Here is a 15,116-nt window from a genome sequence, read left to right as displayed (position 1 = left end):
GCTCAGGGAGGGGCAGCAGGGAGGAGAGGGGAAGGGGCCAGCAGACTGGCTGGATGGAGCAGGAGGAGAGCCAGGCAGAAGAATGACTGGAACAAGACACCAGAAACCAAGCCCAGGGGCATCTCAGTCATTTTAATCCCAAGATTTGCAGATAACAGTGAGCTTTTTGGCAAGCCAAGGGGCCTCGTTGAGGTGAGCGGATACCTAGGGGGGTGGCACCCCATCCTCAGCCTCCACCTCCCTCACGGGGCAGGAGGGCGGGGCAAAGACCCATGCCACAGGACTGGGGTGAGGAGCCAGGAGGTGGGGAACTCCAGGGCCCGGGAAAACAAGGTAAAGTGCTCCACCCCATAGCTACATGCATTTCTTAGGGCTCAGTTTGGGCTCCTTTTCTTGTCTTGATCTGTACCCTCACCTATTCTCATGGCTTCAGCTACCCCCCTTTGTGTTTGACCTCCAATCTACTTCTCCAGCCCAACCTCTCTCCTCTGCAGTCTCGCATTTCATCCTGCCACCAGTATGTCTCTGCTCGGCTATCCTGCCGGCACCTCAATCTCCACAAGTCCAAATCTGAACTCATTTTCCCTCCCAAATCCTCTCCTCCTCCCACCTCCCCCTTCACTGTTGAAGAAACCACCACCCTCCCCTTCTCTCAGGCCTATAACCGTGGCATTATCCTTGACTCTTCTTTCTCTCTTTCGGCCCCTGTATTCAGGCTCTCGTTAAATCCTGTTGGACTTCCTCCACAAGATTTCTGCAATCCATTCTTCCTTCTCCATCCAAACTGTCACCCTGTTGGTCCAGGCACTTGTCAAACCTTGACTTGAGTACTGCATCAGCCTCCTCTTTGACGTCCCACCTCCAGCCTCTCTTCTCTCAAGTCCGTACTTCACCCTGCTGCCTGGACCGGTTTTCTGAAACACATTCTTTAAATGTCTCTCCCCCGAATCAAAATATTCTAAGTGTTGTCTATTGTTCTCCGCATCAAGCAAAGACACTTGGCCATTGGCTTTAAGGCACCCAGCAGCTGTCTCCCCCGAGGCACCAGCAGGCTAGATGCCCCAGAGATGCCCAGCCCCTTGCCGGGGTGGGTCGGGGGAGGCCTGGGCCAGGAGGTTGGCAGCACAACCCGGGCAGCCCCTGATTCTGGGACTCAGTTTGTGGTCTGTACTGGGCCGGCCTGATGGCCTAAAGAGGGCTAGGAACTTCTGCTGGGGCGAGGGCATAGGAAGCCCCCCATATCAGGCTCAAACATTCCCCCACTGAAGGTCCAAATGGGAGCAGACCGGTCAGCATCACGGGAACCAATGCTGATACCAGCTCAGGAGAAAATCTCCTCAGCCACCCACAGTGAGCAGGAGCTCAGAATGGGGCAGACTTGGGAATGGGGCAGAATTGGGAGCTGGGCAGAGAGCGGAGAATGGGATGGAGCAAGGCAGGGCGGGGGGAAAGGGGTACAGGGAAGTCGGTGGGCCCAGAGCTCCCCTTCCCCCAGGAGAGGCCAGGCAGGGGAAGGAGCGGCAGTTGGAGGAGATCTGAGGGTGTCCTGGTGTCTGTGTCCCCTCACAGACCGAAGACGGCAGGAGCCACAGATGCCTTCAACAGGGTGTTGGCAGCCCGGAGACACTCGACCAGGTGGGCACCTGTGAGCAGGGGAGGAGCAGCCAGGGGGTGAGGGGGTTGATGGCAGGGCCAGCAGACAGGCCTGGCCCGTTAGTACAGGTTTGGGGGCAGCCCAGGGCTCAGAGGGCCGAGGACACTGTGACAGAGAATACTGGGGCCGGAGCGGGAACGGGAGAGACACCTGCAATGGGGAGTGAGGGACTCGGGGGTGGCAGCTCTCCCAGAGGAAGGGATGGTAAGACAGCCCCAACCCTGGACAGGGGCCACAGGGGCCATGGGTAGGGGAGGAACTTCCTGGGCTGGGGTCTCACCTGCTTTGGCACGGAGCCAGGCCACGGCCTTGCCTTCCAGTAATTCCCACTCATCCCTCCGGTCCCCTTCGGTGCTGTGCAGCCAGACCACAGCCAGGACGGTGGCCCAGACCGCAGTGTCCACGCCCTGGACAGCCACATTACAGAGCTGAGACCCCATCCTGGGTTCCTCCCCATGCCCCAGATCCCCCGTCTAGACCTATGCCCACCTGTGGGGCCCCCCGGGGGTCTGTCCCTGAGCATAGGGCAGAGCAGACCTTTGGGGGTCCCTGAGTTCCCCACATCTGCCGCAGACAGGGAGTGCTCTCTGCAGCCCTAGTCCCGCGGGCCTCACCTGTCCAGGGAGCGAAGAGGACACCTCCTTTTCCTTCACCCCCAGGACAGAGGCCAGAGCTCCATCCAGTGCCCAGGAGCCATCTGCCTTCTGCAGAGAAATCAGCTGGAGAAGGGGGGCTTCCTCAGGAGTTGTGGGGAGGAGAGGCAAGTCATTAGGGATGTGGTACCCTCCCAGTTCTCTCCCTACTTCCCTTCCTGCTCCTTCTCAGTCTCATTCACTAGCTCCTCTTCCATCTGCACCCCCTAACTGTGGGGGTCCCATCAGAGTTCAGTCTGGGTCCCCACTCTCTCATTCTTGGAGCTAATCTGCTCTCACGGTTCCAGCTTCCACTTCTATAAGATGGTCTCCAAGTCGCCTGACCTTCAATCCCGTGTTTCCTCTTGTCTCCATGGCCTCCAATGGGCACCTCAAACCCAATCGATTGAAACCTGAACTTTTCATCTTCCCTTCTAAACCCTCTCCTCTGCCACCTCTTCCTCCTCCTAAATGTCCCATCTCGGTCGCTAGGACCACTGGCCTTCCTGTCCCAGAAGCTGACAGCCTCGACGTCAAGCTCCACTCCTCGCTGTCTTTCAGCTATCACATCCAGTCGACTGCTAAATCCTGACCGTCCTTTCTCCAGGACATTTCCCAGGGCCACCCCTTTCTCTCCACCCAAACCGCTACCACCCTGGTCCAAGCTCTGGTCACATCATGGCTAGACTATTGTCTCAGCCTCCTCACTGGCCTCCCTGCCCCCCAGCCTCCCTGCACTTAGGTCTATACTTGTGGCTCAGTTTATTGTCTTGAAATGTTGCTTGGTACCCGCAACCCCTCAAAAATCTCCATTTGCGACCCATCTCCCTCTGTATCAAGCAAAAAATTCCTCACGATTGGCTAGTTCTCCACATCTTCCCGAAGGGCTCTTTACAGTCTTGGCTCCCCCGAGTTTACCTTCTCAACTCTCTGTTCTTCTGTCTTGGTACCTCCCTCCATTTCTGCCAGACCACATCTCTCCCGCTTTTAAAGTCCTCCTAAAATCCCACCTCTTCCAGCAGGTCATCTCCGATTAATTCAATATTCCCTAATAGCATCGACCAGTTACCCAGAGTACCTACGAATGATATTCTTATTCTCAGTCCTTAACGAATATATGTATTTTGGGGGGATAGTCATTCGGCTACTTCATCCTGAAGTAGTTGCCCTATTTCCTGCCACATTCTTACTCTTTCTCCCACGACTCTCTGCAAATAATTACCGTCCATCTCCCCGATTAGTGCGCAAGCCCCCTGAGGGCAGGGAATGGAGGGTCTGGCTTCCATTATACTATCTTAAGAGCTTGGTACAGTTGCATTTTGTTGATGCTCAGGAAATACCTTGGATTGGCTGGTACCAGGAACCTTTAAGACAAGTGTGCTTACTTTCAAAGTTCCTGCTGTATCCGCCACCTTGGAGCCTCTTGAGAGAACTCTGGGCACTACATATACCTGGGAGGGGAATACAGTGGCTCTAGAGCAGTGGGGGCACCGGCCCCCAGAGAGACTCTCTCATTTGGACTTATTCCAGCCATATCAGACATACAAGTGCTTAGTACCATGCTCGGCACCCAGTAAGCGCTCAATAAATACCACTGATTGAATGACTCTCACAGAATAGTGGCTGTTTGGCATCATCCATTTTTTTTCTGGTATTTGTTTAGGACTTACTATGTGCCAGTCACTTTACTAAGCACTGGGGGAGATACAAGCCAATAGGGTTGGATGCAGTTCCCGTCCCACATGGGGCTCGGAGTCTTAATCCCATTTTACAGGTAACTGAGGCATGGAGAAGTGAAGTGACTTGTCCAAGGTAGCACATCAGACAAGTGGTGGAGCCAGGATTAGAACCCAGGTCCTCCCAGGCTCTATCAACTAAGCCATGCTGCTTCTCACCCAATCAGGCTTTGTGCCCACGTAGCTTACGTGCTGCCACCGCTCCATCCCCAGGACTACAGGGGGCAAGGGGCTGCCAGGCCCAGGGAGGAAGAAGGGCGAAGAATTCTCCATCCCTCAACTGCCTGGGGTCGGGGTCGGTGATGGGTGGAGGAATCTGGACTCGACCTCCCCTTTGGGAGAGCCAATACACGGGACACAGGCCTTCTTAGAAACACGGAGACCCTTCAACTGATAGTGGGTGGATAAGGCACAAGTGCACCTGTCACTCGAATGCATAACTACAGGGGAGAGAGGCACAGAGGTGGGAATGGGGCCAGGATCCGGCTATCACCTGGGCTCGGAGACTGGCAGGATTCCATGAGAGAAGAGTCCGTTTCATCATTTAAATCAATGAGTTTACAGCAAGAGAATAAGGCGTCCATTGTGGCCCTTCTTGTCCATCTTGGGGCAGCGAAATAACTGTGGCCAACTATGAAGTTATCCACGACCGTGGCAGGGGAGGGGGCAGCTGAAAAACAGAAGGCTGGGCAGCAGGAGGGTTGAGGCCCGAAGGTTGGAATGGGCAGGGGAAGGGTGGGGAAGATGGCAGGGAACAGGATGGGTAGATGTCAATGGGGAGAGTAGGTGGTGATGACAGGGGGACAAAATGGGACAGATGGTCAGTGAAGTCAGCAGGGCCCAGGTTCTCTAGGTGAAAGGAGGTAAGGGACCACAGCCCCTCTCTGGCCAGGACTCCAAGGGGCCAACCGTTCCATCCAACCCGGCAGGACCAGGAATTCACACGCCATCCAAAGAGCCTGGGAGGTGGGGGTGGGGGGACTGTGCTCATCCTGGGAATCTGAATGAGCAGCCATCTCCCCCAGGAGCCCTGAGGGAACCCCCGGAGTCCCCCTGGCCAGCCACCCTGGACAGAGGAATCGGGCCCCAAATCAGCTACAGCTGGGTGAGGGGCCCGTGGGGGATACCTGTGAGTGGCACATCCCTCCGCACCAGGGGCCCCTGGAGGGGCTGGCCGAGCTCCTTGTGGATGGCCACGTAGGCCGTGAGTGAGGAGACCACGCCGGACTGGATGCTGACCGCCACCACCTTCGCCTTCTCTTCGTCCGAGGCTCGGCGGCCGGAAGCATCCAGGGTCTGGAGCTGGGCCTTGGCGGCCAGGCGGTGAACAGTCAGTCTGGAACAGCAGAGCCCACAGGGCTTGCCCCTACTCTTTCCCCGCTGCCCTCCCACCCAGTGCCCCCATCTAGGGAAGTGTGGCAAATTGGGGTGAGAATGCTGGGAGAATGGGGGGCAGGGGTGGGGCAGCCAGGAGAAGGCGGGAGGGGAAGAGTCCACTGGGAAGCACTAACTTGGCATCCGAGTCGGGCTGCAGGACGAATGGTAGCGTGTTCTCAAGGGCCTGACCCCTGAGCGTGAACCGGAGACACACGGAGCCCGTGCTCCCTGACGGCTGCACCGGTACAGAGGAATCAGAAGTCGTTAGAGAGGCTGTCCGGCCTAGGCAGAGCCCCAGGGCGGCACAAGTGGTCATCCCTCCATGGGCAGAAACCCCACTCACTCCCTAGAGGCCCTGGATCCTCCAACCCCCCAGCCAACTCCCCCGACCCATCCCCATGTCCAGCATGGCCTCAAGTGGGGTGAGGGAGAGGAATGAGTACTGACCGGCTGCTTCCCCATTAGCTGGGCGTAGACGATAGACCTCCGACCCCCGAAGATGACGCTGGGGGTTGGGGACAGCAGGACGGGCTCCAGCCCGGGGGGCAGGGTCCAGTTCAAAGAGACGTTCTGCACCGCGGGCTGCAGGGAACGCTTCAGGGACTGGAGAGCCTGAGGGACATGGGACAGCTTGTATCTGGGCCCAGGGGTGCTTGGGACAGGGCAGAGGGATAATAATAATAATAATAATAGCATTTGTTAAGCGCTTACTATATGCAAAACACTGTTCTAAGCGCTGGGGAGGTTACAAGGTGATCAGGTTGTCCCACGGGGGGCTCACAGTCTTCATCCCCATTGTACAGATAAGGTAACTGAGGCCCAGAAAAGTGAAGTGACTTGCCCAAAGTCACACAGCTGACAATTGGCAGAGCCGGGATTTGAACCCATGACCTCTGACTCCAAAACCCGGGCTATTTCCACTGAGCCGCTGTGGGACAGGGAGCGGGGGAAAAGGATACTGGGATGGAGGATGCTGGGACAGAGGATGTGGAGGAAGAAGGAGCTGGGAAGGAGGGAACTGGGGAAGGGAATGTGCCACAGATGACAGGAAGCTCAGGGCTCCAGAGCGAGAAGTGGGGAATTTTGGGATGCTGTGAGCTCTGTGGGCAAATGCCCCTGTGCCAGGCTCTTCCCTGGGCAGGTGGGACTGGCTGATGGATAGGCAGAGCCTTCCTGATCGGCCCTGGCCGGGGGCACCCGGTGGGAGGGTGGGGGTCTTTCACCTTGGGCTGCATCCGGTCGCTCCCCGTGATGAATTCTGCGCTGCCTCCCGTGGCCCGCGCGATGCCCTTTATGAGGGCGGTGGAGGCTCCTTCCCCCATGCCGAAGGAGAAGCACCTGCGGCAGATGGGGGGACACAGAGACCCCGGTGGTCTTCCCCTCTTGGCCCCGGCCCAGACTGCATGCTCCCTACCCACGGGGGGTCACCCCTGCCCATAGCAGGATGTTGGGCTGACTAGAGCCAAGGGCTGTGGGGCAGGAGGCACCTAACTCAAGACCCAGAGTCCGAGGTGGGCGCTGAGCCCTCCCAAACCACAGACTCATCCAGGTCCCCCCCACAGCCTCCTCCAGACCACCCTGGCGAGCTGGAGGCACCTGACTCTGGCCTCTCTCGCTGCTCAGCCTTCGCTCACGCCCCGTTCCTGCTTGGGATTGCCTCACATCTTCCATCCAAAAGCCACTACTCTCCCCATCTTCCAAGCCCACTAAAATCACCTGTCTGCTAGGAAGCCTTCCCTGATTGACCTCTCATCTCCCCACCCTATTTCCTGTTTCCTTGCCTGTTTACTTGCTTTGTGTTGTTTGGTTGTCTGTCTCCCCGCCTTCTAGATGTCCCCGCTTCTAGACTGTGAGCCTGTTGTTGGGTAGGGATTGTCTCTATTTGTTGCTGAATTGACTTTCCAAGAGCTTAGTGCAGTGCTCTTCGATTCGATTGAACGAATCGATTCGATTGATTCGATAAATTCGATTGAACAAATGACTGAATTTCCCTCTACAGCCACCTCAGCATTCCTGGGTTCCCTGAGCCACGCTCCTCGCCCCCATCACCCTGAGGGACAGAGACTTCTTCTCTGCTGTGTCCTCCTCCCCATCATCAATTTCTGCCCTGCTAGCCCCAGTAGACTGGGGAGCAGCATTGCCTAGTGGATAGAGCACGGGCCTGAGAGTTAGAAGGCCCTGGACTCTAATCCAGGCCCTGCTACTTGTCAGCTGTGTGACCTTGGGCAAGTCACTTCATTTCTCTGTGCCTCAATTATCTCATCTGTAGAATGGGCATTAAGACTGTGAGTGATCTCCAGGTGGGACAGGGACTGTGTCCAACCTGATTAGCTTGTACCTACCCCAGTGCTGGACACATAGTAAGTGCTTAATAAATACCATCATAAATAAATAAGCTCCCGGAGGGGAAGGATCCCTTATAGCAACTCTATTGAATTGTACTCTCCCTAGGGCTTAGTACAGTGTCTGCCCAGAGCCAGTGCTCAGTAAGGAGGGCGAGTCGAAGGCTGAGTGAGCTCTAGTCTCGCAGGACCTGTGGGTCAGGCTGTGGCGCCGGACTTCGGCTATCACCTCCTCCGTGTTCTCCACTTCTCCGTCCGTGAAGATGAAGAGCTGTTGGGGAAAGGATGCCCCATCAGACCCAGGGCTCTGGCTGCTCCAGTCCATCGGACCCCACCATGTGCGCCCGGGGGGTGGCAGGGGCATCTCTGCCCTCTCCCAGTATGGGCCCCGGTCACCGTGCCCACATCGCGCGGCCCTGCGCCCGGAGACCGAGGAGAGGATCGGGTCCCCACGGTTCCCTCCTCCCATCCTCTGGCTCCCTACCTGCCGGGGATGTTCCGGCCTGCAGGCATTGCTGAGGATGCTCTTCAGGGGTGCTAAGATTTCCGTCCCCCCCAAGTTGGCGCGCAGACACTTTACCCTCTGCACGGCCTCCTCCATGGACTGCTGCGTGTACTCCACGCTGTCCCTGCACGGACACCAACAACCCCTCAGCATGGACTGGCCGGCCTCTCAGTGTGGACAACTCCAGCCCCTCAGGGCGACATTACCTACCCTTCAGCACAGACACTACCAGCTCCTTAGCGTGTACACAGCCTGACGCTCAGAACGGACACTGCCCCAGCCCCTCAGCACGGACCCACAACCCCACGCCCACAGTCTCAGCTGCCCCCACCTTCCTTCTGCCCCCGTGCCCCGCCAGAGCCCCCCTGCCATCCACCCCCTTCACCCTTTCTCCCCAGACTCAGGGCTGGGATGGGCAGGCGGAGTACTCACGGGAAGAAGGAGTCAAAAATGGTGCCGAACCCGTAGACATTGAAGAAGCAGCCAAGGGGTAAACTCTTCAGCAGCACAAGCAGCGTCTCCTACGGGAAAGACGGGCACGGCCCGGTGACCCTTGGGCGCAGAGAGCCCGCGTGAGCGGGACGGCCTCCAGACAGAACTCACTCCGGTGGTTCCGCACGGTCTGGGGCCCGGGACTCCCCGCAGCAAGGAAATTCCTCACTGGGTCTCTGCCCTCTCCTCAACCCCTGGGGTGTCCACCTGGCCTTGCAGAGGCAAATTCTGTGGGGCATCCGGCCTCCCACTGTGAAGGGCTGAGACTTCCTCCACCTTTGTAACGGAAACACTGCCCTGCAGCTGTGGCTGTGACCATTGTGGCGGCTGCTCTCTTAACTGGAAGAGCCTGAAACTCTGATTTTTCAACCTCAGTGCACTGACTTTCACTTTATCTTTGCTCTTCCCTTCTGCGTTGTATTCTTAGACGGTAAACCAGGGTCTATGCCTAATTCTTATGCAAACACTACTTCCCAGTGCTTAGTACAGCGTTTGGCAAGCGGTGGGTCTTCGGGAAGTACTACCAAATGAGGGACTGACTGACTGACTGCCAGGGAGGGGCCGGTACCTTGGCACTGTCTATGCGCAGCTGGGAATGGAGCTCGCCGGACATTGGACACGACATGCTCCCCGAGCGGTCCAGGACGAAGATGAACTCCCCGGTCGTGGCCTGCTCCTTGGGGTCGGGGATGCTGGGGTAGAAGCTCACCATCACCGCGGCCTCCCCCATCAGCGAGCCTGCCGGGAAGGAGCACGCAGGCACAAACCTCACCACCGGTCGTCGGCTGGGCCTGCAGAGCTGAGCGTTCCCCTCCCCTGGACAGAGACTTCCGCGGGCCAAAGCTGGGGGAGCGACCCACCTGCCCGGAGGCAGGGGGATACTCCTGATGACCCTTGGAGGGACCTGCTAGCAGGAGGCCTCTCCCAGAACTCATAGGAGGAGGAATTCCCAGAGGAGAGACTCGGGAGAGGCAGATGGACAGATGTTCGGTGGCCGAAGGCCCTTCCCCACTCCCACCAGCGCCAGGGCAGAGGAGACTCGGTGTGGTAGGGCAGGATTTCTCTGGGGACCCCAGCACCGGACCCCATGGACTATGGAGAAACAGGGGGCACAGATGGCACAAGGCATGGAAGAGCCCCTTCTTCCTGGCCTGAGGCGACTGCCCAGTTACCAAGGGTCTCAGCATGGAGGAAGGACCCCACCTCAGCGGGAGGAGGGGAGGGCAGGGCCCGAAGGGAGAGAAGTGAAACTCTGGGAGAATTCTCCGTGAGACTCAGCCTCCCACGTAGGGGGTTTCCAGGGCCAGAGGCCTCACCCAGGGAGCACAGGGGGTCTGCCTGGGGAGGGGCTGCTCACCTGGTTGGGCCCCGGGCTGAGAGGCCTCCACGCACACGCTGGGCGTGTTCACCTGCTTGTAGTACACCAGGAGCTCCACGTCCCGCTCGAACTGCTGCCCTTCCGCCAGGGAGACCTGGGCCCCAGCGGGGCGGGGAATGGTGAGTGACCGTCGAGTCTGGGCCCAAAATGGGCATGGGGAGGGGGGGGAGGGGGGAGGGTGGGAGGGAGGACCTGAAAGTGAAGCGGGGCCACCCAGCCTGAAGCAGAAAGCCCCGGGCTGGTCTGGAAAAGTCCCTGAGTTGGGGGCCACCACCGCTCCCTCAAAGTGAAGCTAGAAGTGGGAAGGGGCTGCGCCCCACCCCTCCACTGCACAAATGGGCACGCACAAACCAACTCTCTCTCCCTCTCTCCCCCTCTGTCTCTCACCTGGGCCTCTGCCTGGTCCGCCCCAAGGTACCGCAGGGGCCCCAGAGTGAAGTTGGACTGGACCTTCTCGATGCCATACGGGGAGTGGATGTTGGCGCTGAGGCTCAGCGTATAGGGCAGCTCGCCGCGGGCAGCCCGGGGGACCTGAGACGTGATGCCACTGGCCTCGGTCGCTCCTGCGGAGAATGCCGGCCCCCTCTGGGCTCCACGATGGCCCTGGGAACCCGTCCCCAGCACCCTCCTCCCTCCCCTGGGCCTAAAAATACTAAAAATAGTAATGATTGTGGCATTTTTTAAGTGTTCACTGTGGGTCAAGCACTGTACTAAGCACCGGGGTAGATACAAGATGATCAGATCCCACAAGGGGCTCACGCTTTGCATTGGAGGGAGAAGCAGCATGGCCTATTTGATGGAGCGTGGATCTGAGAGTCGGAAGGACCTGGGTTCTAATCCCACCTCCTCCATATGTCTGTTGTGTAACCTTGGGCAAATCACTTTACTTCTCTATAATTATAATAATAATGGTGGCATTTATTAAGCACTTACTATGTGCAAAGCACTGTTCTAAACGTTGGGAAGAGATACGAGGAAATCAGGTTGTCCCAGGTGGGGCTCACAGTCTTCATCCCCGTTTTTCCAGAAGAGGGAACTGAGGCACGGAGAAGTGAAGTGACTTGCCCAAAGTCACACAGCTGACAATTGGCAGAGCCGGGATTCGAGCCCTCTATGCCTCAGTCACCTGATCTGTAAAATGGGGATTAAGACTGCAGTCTCCTTGTGGGGCAGGGACTGCGTCTGACCTGATTACCTTGTATCTACCCCAGTGCTTACAACACATAGTAAGCACTTAACAAATATCACAATTATTACCATTATTATTATTAATAACAGGTTTTGAATCCCCATTTTGCAGATGAGGGAACTGAGGCCCAGAGAAGTGAAGCGACTTGCCCAAAGTCACACAGCTGACAATCGGCAGAGCTGGGATTCGAACCCTCTATGCCTCGGTCACCATATCTCTAAAATGGGGATTAAGACTGTGATCTCCATGCGGGACAGGGACCGTGTCTGACCTGATTACCTTGTATCTACCCCAGCGCTTAGAACACATGGTAAGCACTTAACAAATAGCACAATTACTATCATTATTATTATTCATAACAGGTTTTGAATCCCCATTTGGCAGATGAGGGAACTGAGGTATAGAGAAGTGACTTGACCAAGGCCACCCAGCAGGCACGTATCGGGGCTGGGATGAGAAGCCAGGTCCTCTGATTCCCAGGCCCAGGATCTTTCTGTAGGGAGTAGGGAGGCCTAGACACTCCTACCTCCGTCCAGGGCCAGCTTCCATTCCCTCCCGCTTCCTCCCCCTGGGGCCTGGCTCCCACGGGCCTCTCCTCCCCTGTGCCCCAGGAGTCAGGGGTTATCAGAGGATGGAGATCGGGGGTCCACACCGGTGGGGACGTAGCGCGGGTTGAGCACGGCGGGGAGCACAAAGCGCGTGGCCCCGTCGGGCTCCAGCGGCAGCTCCTGCACGTAGCTCACGCTGAGCTTCGCCTCCTGGCCGGGCGGCAGGTTGCCCACGCTGCAGCTGAACACGTCCCCGGAGCTGGGGTCCCGCTCCAACAGGAAAGCTTCCTGGCCCTGGGCCACCGCGTCCTCATAGCTCATCTGGGCCTGGACACGGGGGACGGGGAAGGGGGGCAGTCAGGGAGGAAGAGGAGGTGGGGAGGTGGGACCGCCCGGGAGGGAAATTGGGAAGGGGGCCGTAGGCTGGGGGGCACTGGACTGACCGCACCGTCTCTCTCCGGGTGTTTTGGCGGGGACGGGGTGGGGAGGACTGCATTCACAGCTGGGAGTGTAGCCGTGCCAAGGCCAGGTTTAAGACTTGGGCAGGGCGAGGGACCCCTCTAGACTGTAAGCTCATTGTGCGCAGGGACTGTGTCTGTTATATCATTACACCGTCCTCTTCTAGACTGTGAACCCACTGTCGGGTAGGGACCGTCTCTATATGTTTCCAACTTGTACTTCCCAAGGGCTTAGTACAGTGCTCTGCACGCAGTAAGTGCTCAATAAATACAATTGAATGAATTGTCCTCTCCCAGGCGCTTAGTACCGTGTTCTGCACACGGCAAATGCTCAATAGAAACGACTGACTGACTGACGGACTGATGACCGGCAAGGAAGGGAAGGAAGGGGGAGACGAGGGACGGGAAGGGCGAGGGTGGAGGGAAGGAATGAGGAGGGTCCCAGGGGTAACACCCCCCTACCTGCTGCTTCTCCTGCATCTCAGCCACGATGGTCTTCCCGTCCACCTCGGCCTGGAAGCCGTACACGGCCGAGTCCTCGTCCACGGGGAACACGAAGACCGACTCCACGGGGCTCTGCTCCTCGTTCTTGTAGCGCAACGTCGCCGTCACGTCCGCCACGAACCCCTGGATGGCCACGGCCACGGAGATGCTCTTGAGGGGCACTGGAAGGGGGAGGCGAGGGAAGAGGGCATTACGTTGGGGAAGCAGCAAGGCTTAGCGGAAAGAGCCCGGGCTTGGGAATCGGAGGACATGGGTTCTAATCCCGGCTCCGCCACGTGCCTGCTGTTTGACCTTCGGCAAGCCACTTAACTTCTCTGGGCCTCAGTTAGCTCATCTGTAAAATGGGGATTAAAATGTGAGCCCACCCCCCCGTGGGAAAACCTGATTCCCTGTATCTACCCCAGCGCTTAGAACATTACTCGGCACATAGTAAGCGCTTACCAAATACCATGATTATTATTATCGTCCACACCATTCCTCTGTTCTGCCCACCTCCACCAGCAGCTCTCTGCCACCCAGGATGCCCCCCCAGACCCACGCCGCGAAGATGCCCTCTGCCCCATCCTAGGGCCCGAGACGGTGGGCACTTACCGGGCTCTTTGGAGCTGGTGAGGAGGCCAGAGGGACGGGCCATGGTGGAATGGGGCTCTGCCGGGAGATGCTGTCAGTGGATGATGGCCAGCAGGGATGTTCTCAGTCCTCCTGCGTGAGAACCAGGAATCTCTGGACCAGGGCAGGGACTCCTCAGCCCAGCGAGGGCTCCAAGTCCCCTGGAATTTCCAGGGAAGCCTTCCTGCCTCTTCCCTGCAGCCGGTGGCCGTGAGCCCCGGGTGGGGACAGCGGCTGGGTCCTTTCTGATTACCCTCTATCCACTCCAGAGCCTGGCACAGCGCTTGGCACTCGGCCAGCACTAAGGAGATGATTAATGGTGCCGATCAGGTCGGGTCTGGCATATGTGAGAGGGACAGAGACGGAGAGAGAGAGAGAGAGAGAGAGAGAGGCAGTGCTGGGGGAATGCGGAAATTGAAGCGCGTGGTCTGTTTTTGTGATAAAGTGGGAGGCCGAAGGAAGAGCTGGGTGGAGCAGGGTGGGGAGAAGAGGGCAGGGGGATGGTGGACCAGCTTCCTTGCCCAGGCCGGGGAGTGGACAGAGTCAGAGAGGGGTGGGGCTGATTTTTTTTAAGGCATTTATTAAGTGCTTACTGCATTTGGGAAGCGGGAATTCACTGGGCAACTATGTTGCCAACTTGTACTTCCCAAGCGCTTGGTACAGTGCTCTGCACACAGTAAGTGCTCAATAAATATGATTGATTGATTGATTGATTGATTGGGCAGTTACAGGCCCCTGGTGATATGATCTCACCACTGCTTTAATGGCTCCCCATTGACAGGGGCAGGTCCTGTATGTGGTAAATGCAGCAGTAGAGAGAGAGGGCTCCATGTTGTCTCCCATCTGTCAGACTCGAGCAATCAGTCATCAGTAATATTTATGGGGCACTTACTCTATGAAGGGCACTGTACTAAGCATTTAGAGTTAGTAGACTCCTGCTGATAGATTCCTGTGTTTACATCCCAAGACCATGTTGGTTTTGTTTTTTAATAACAGACTTCCAAGGAGGAATCTAATAATAATGACAATAATAATAGTGGTATTTGCTGAGCACTTACTACTACTACTACTACTAATAATAATAATCATAATAATAATGGCATTTGTTAAGCGCTTACTATGTGCAAAGCACTGTTCTAAGCGCTGGGGGGATACAAGGTGATCAGGTTGTCCCACGTGGGGCTCACAATCTTAATCAGCGAGGCTCAGTGGAAAAGAGCACGGGCTTTGGAGTCAGAGGTCATGGGTTCAAATCCCAGCTCTGCCAATCGTCAGCTGTGTGACTTTGGGCAAGTCACTCAACCTCTCTGGGCCTCAGTTCCCTCATCTGTAAAATGGGGATTAAAACTGTGAGCCCCCCGTGGGACAACCTGATCACCTTGTAACCTCTCTAGCGCTTAGAACAGTGCTTTGCACATAGTAAGCGCTTAATAAATGCCATCATTATTATTATTAATCCCCATTTTACAGATGAGGTAACTGAGGCACAGAGAAGTTAAGTGACTTGCCCAAAGTCACACAGCCGACCAGTGGAAGAGCCTGGATTAGAACCTATGTGCCAAGAACTGTAATCAGGCAGGACACAGTCTCTGTTCCACATGGGACTCACAGTCTAATGGCGAGGGAGAACAGGTTTTTAATCCCCATTTTACAGGTGAGGAAACTGAAGCCCAGAGAAGATAAGTGACTGGC

The 15,116-nt window shown here is 56.9% G+C and overlaps 1 protein-coding gene across 1 annotated transcript; it reads right to left on the bottom strand.

Annotated features, from left to right (window-relative positions):
• Positions 1-833: 833 nt before the first annotated feature.
• Positions 834-13,577, bottom strand: LOC119934940 (von Willebrand factor A domain-containing protein 5A-like). The gene is made up of 17 exons (XM_038754519.1): positions 13,407-13,577; positions 12,774-12,976; positions 11,958-12,180; positions 10,504-10,679; positions 10,096-10,210; positions 9,307-9,476; positions 8,679-8,767; positions 8,226-8,370; positions 7,933-8,012; positions 6,623-6,737; positions 5,847-6,011; positions 5,534-5,634; positions 5,150-5,358; positions 4,516-4,707; positions 2,269-2,387; positions 1,935-2,061; positions 834-1,643 (listed from the first exon to the last, which is right to left on the bottom strand). The coding sequence occupies exons 1-17, from the start codon at positions 13,447-13,449 to the stop codon at positions 1,564-1,566; spliced, it is 2,352 nt and encodes a 783-aa protein (XP_038610447.1). The 5' UTR covers positions 13,450-13,577; the 3' UTR covers positions 834-1,563.
• Between the last annotated feature and the right edge of the window lie 1,539 nt (positions 13,578-15,116).

Source organism: Tachyglossus aculeatus, chromosome 11, assembly GCF_015852505.1.
Source record: "Tachyglossus aculeatus isolate mTacAcu1 chromosome 11, mTacAcu1.pri, whole genome shotgun sequence".
Taxonomy (NCBI): Eukaryota; Metazoa; Chordata; class Mammalia; order Monotremata; family Tachyglossidae; genus Tachyglossus; species Tachyglossus aculeatus.
The sequence above is the reverse complement of the archived record's forward strand: the minus strand, read 5'-3'. Positions and strand labels throughout refer to the sequence as shown.

Excerpts from the sequence above, each read along its gene's own strand:
- LOC119934940 (XM_038754519.1), bottom strand. The coding sequence starts at position 13,449 with ATGGCCCGTCCCTCTGGCCTCCTCACCAGCTCCAAAGAGCCCG. Across the intron at positions 8,013-8,225 it reads GGCCGGAACATCCCCGGCAG|CTCTTCATCTTCACGGACGG; the intron begins GTAGGGAGCCAG and ends TTTCCCCAACAG. Across the intron at positions 5,359-5,533 it reads CAGCCCGACTCGGATGCCAA|ACTGACTGTTCACCGCCTGG; the intron begins GTTAGTGCTTCC and ends CTGCTGTTCCAG.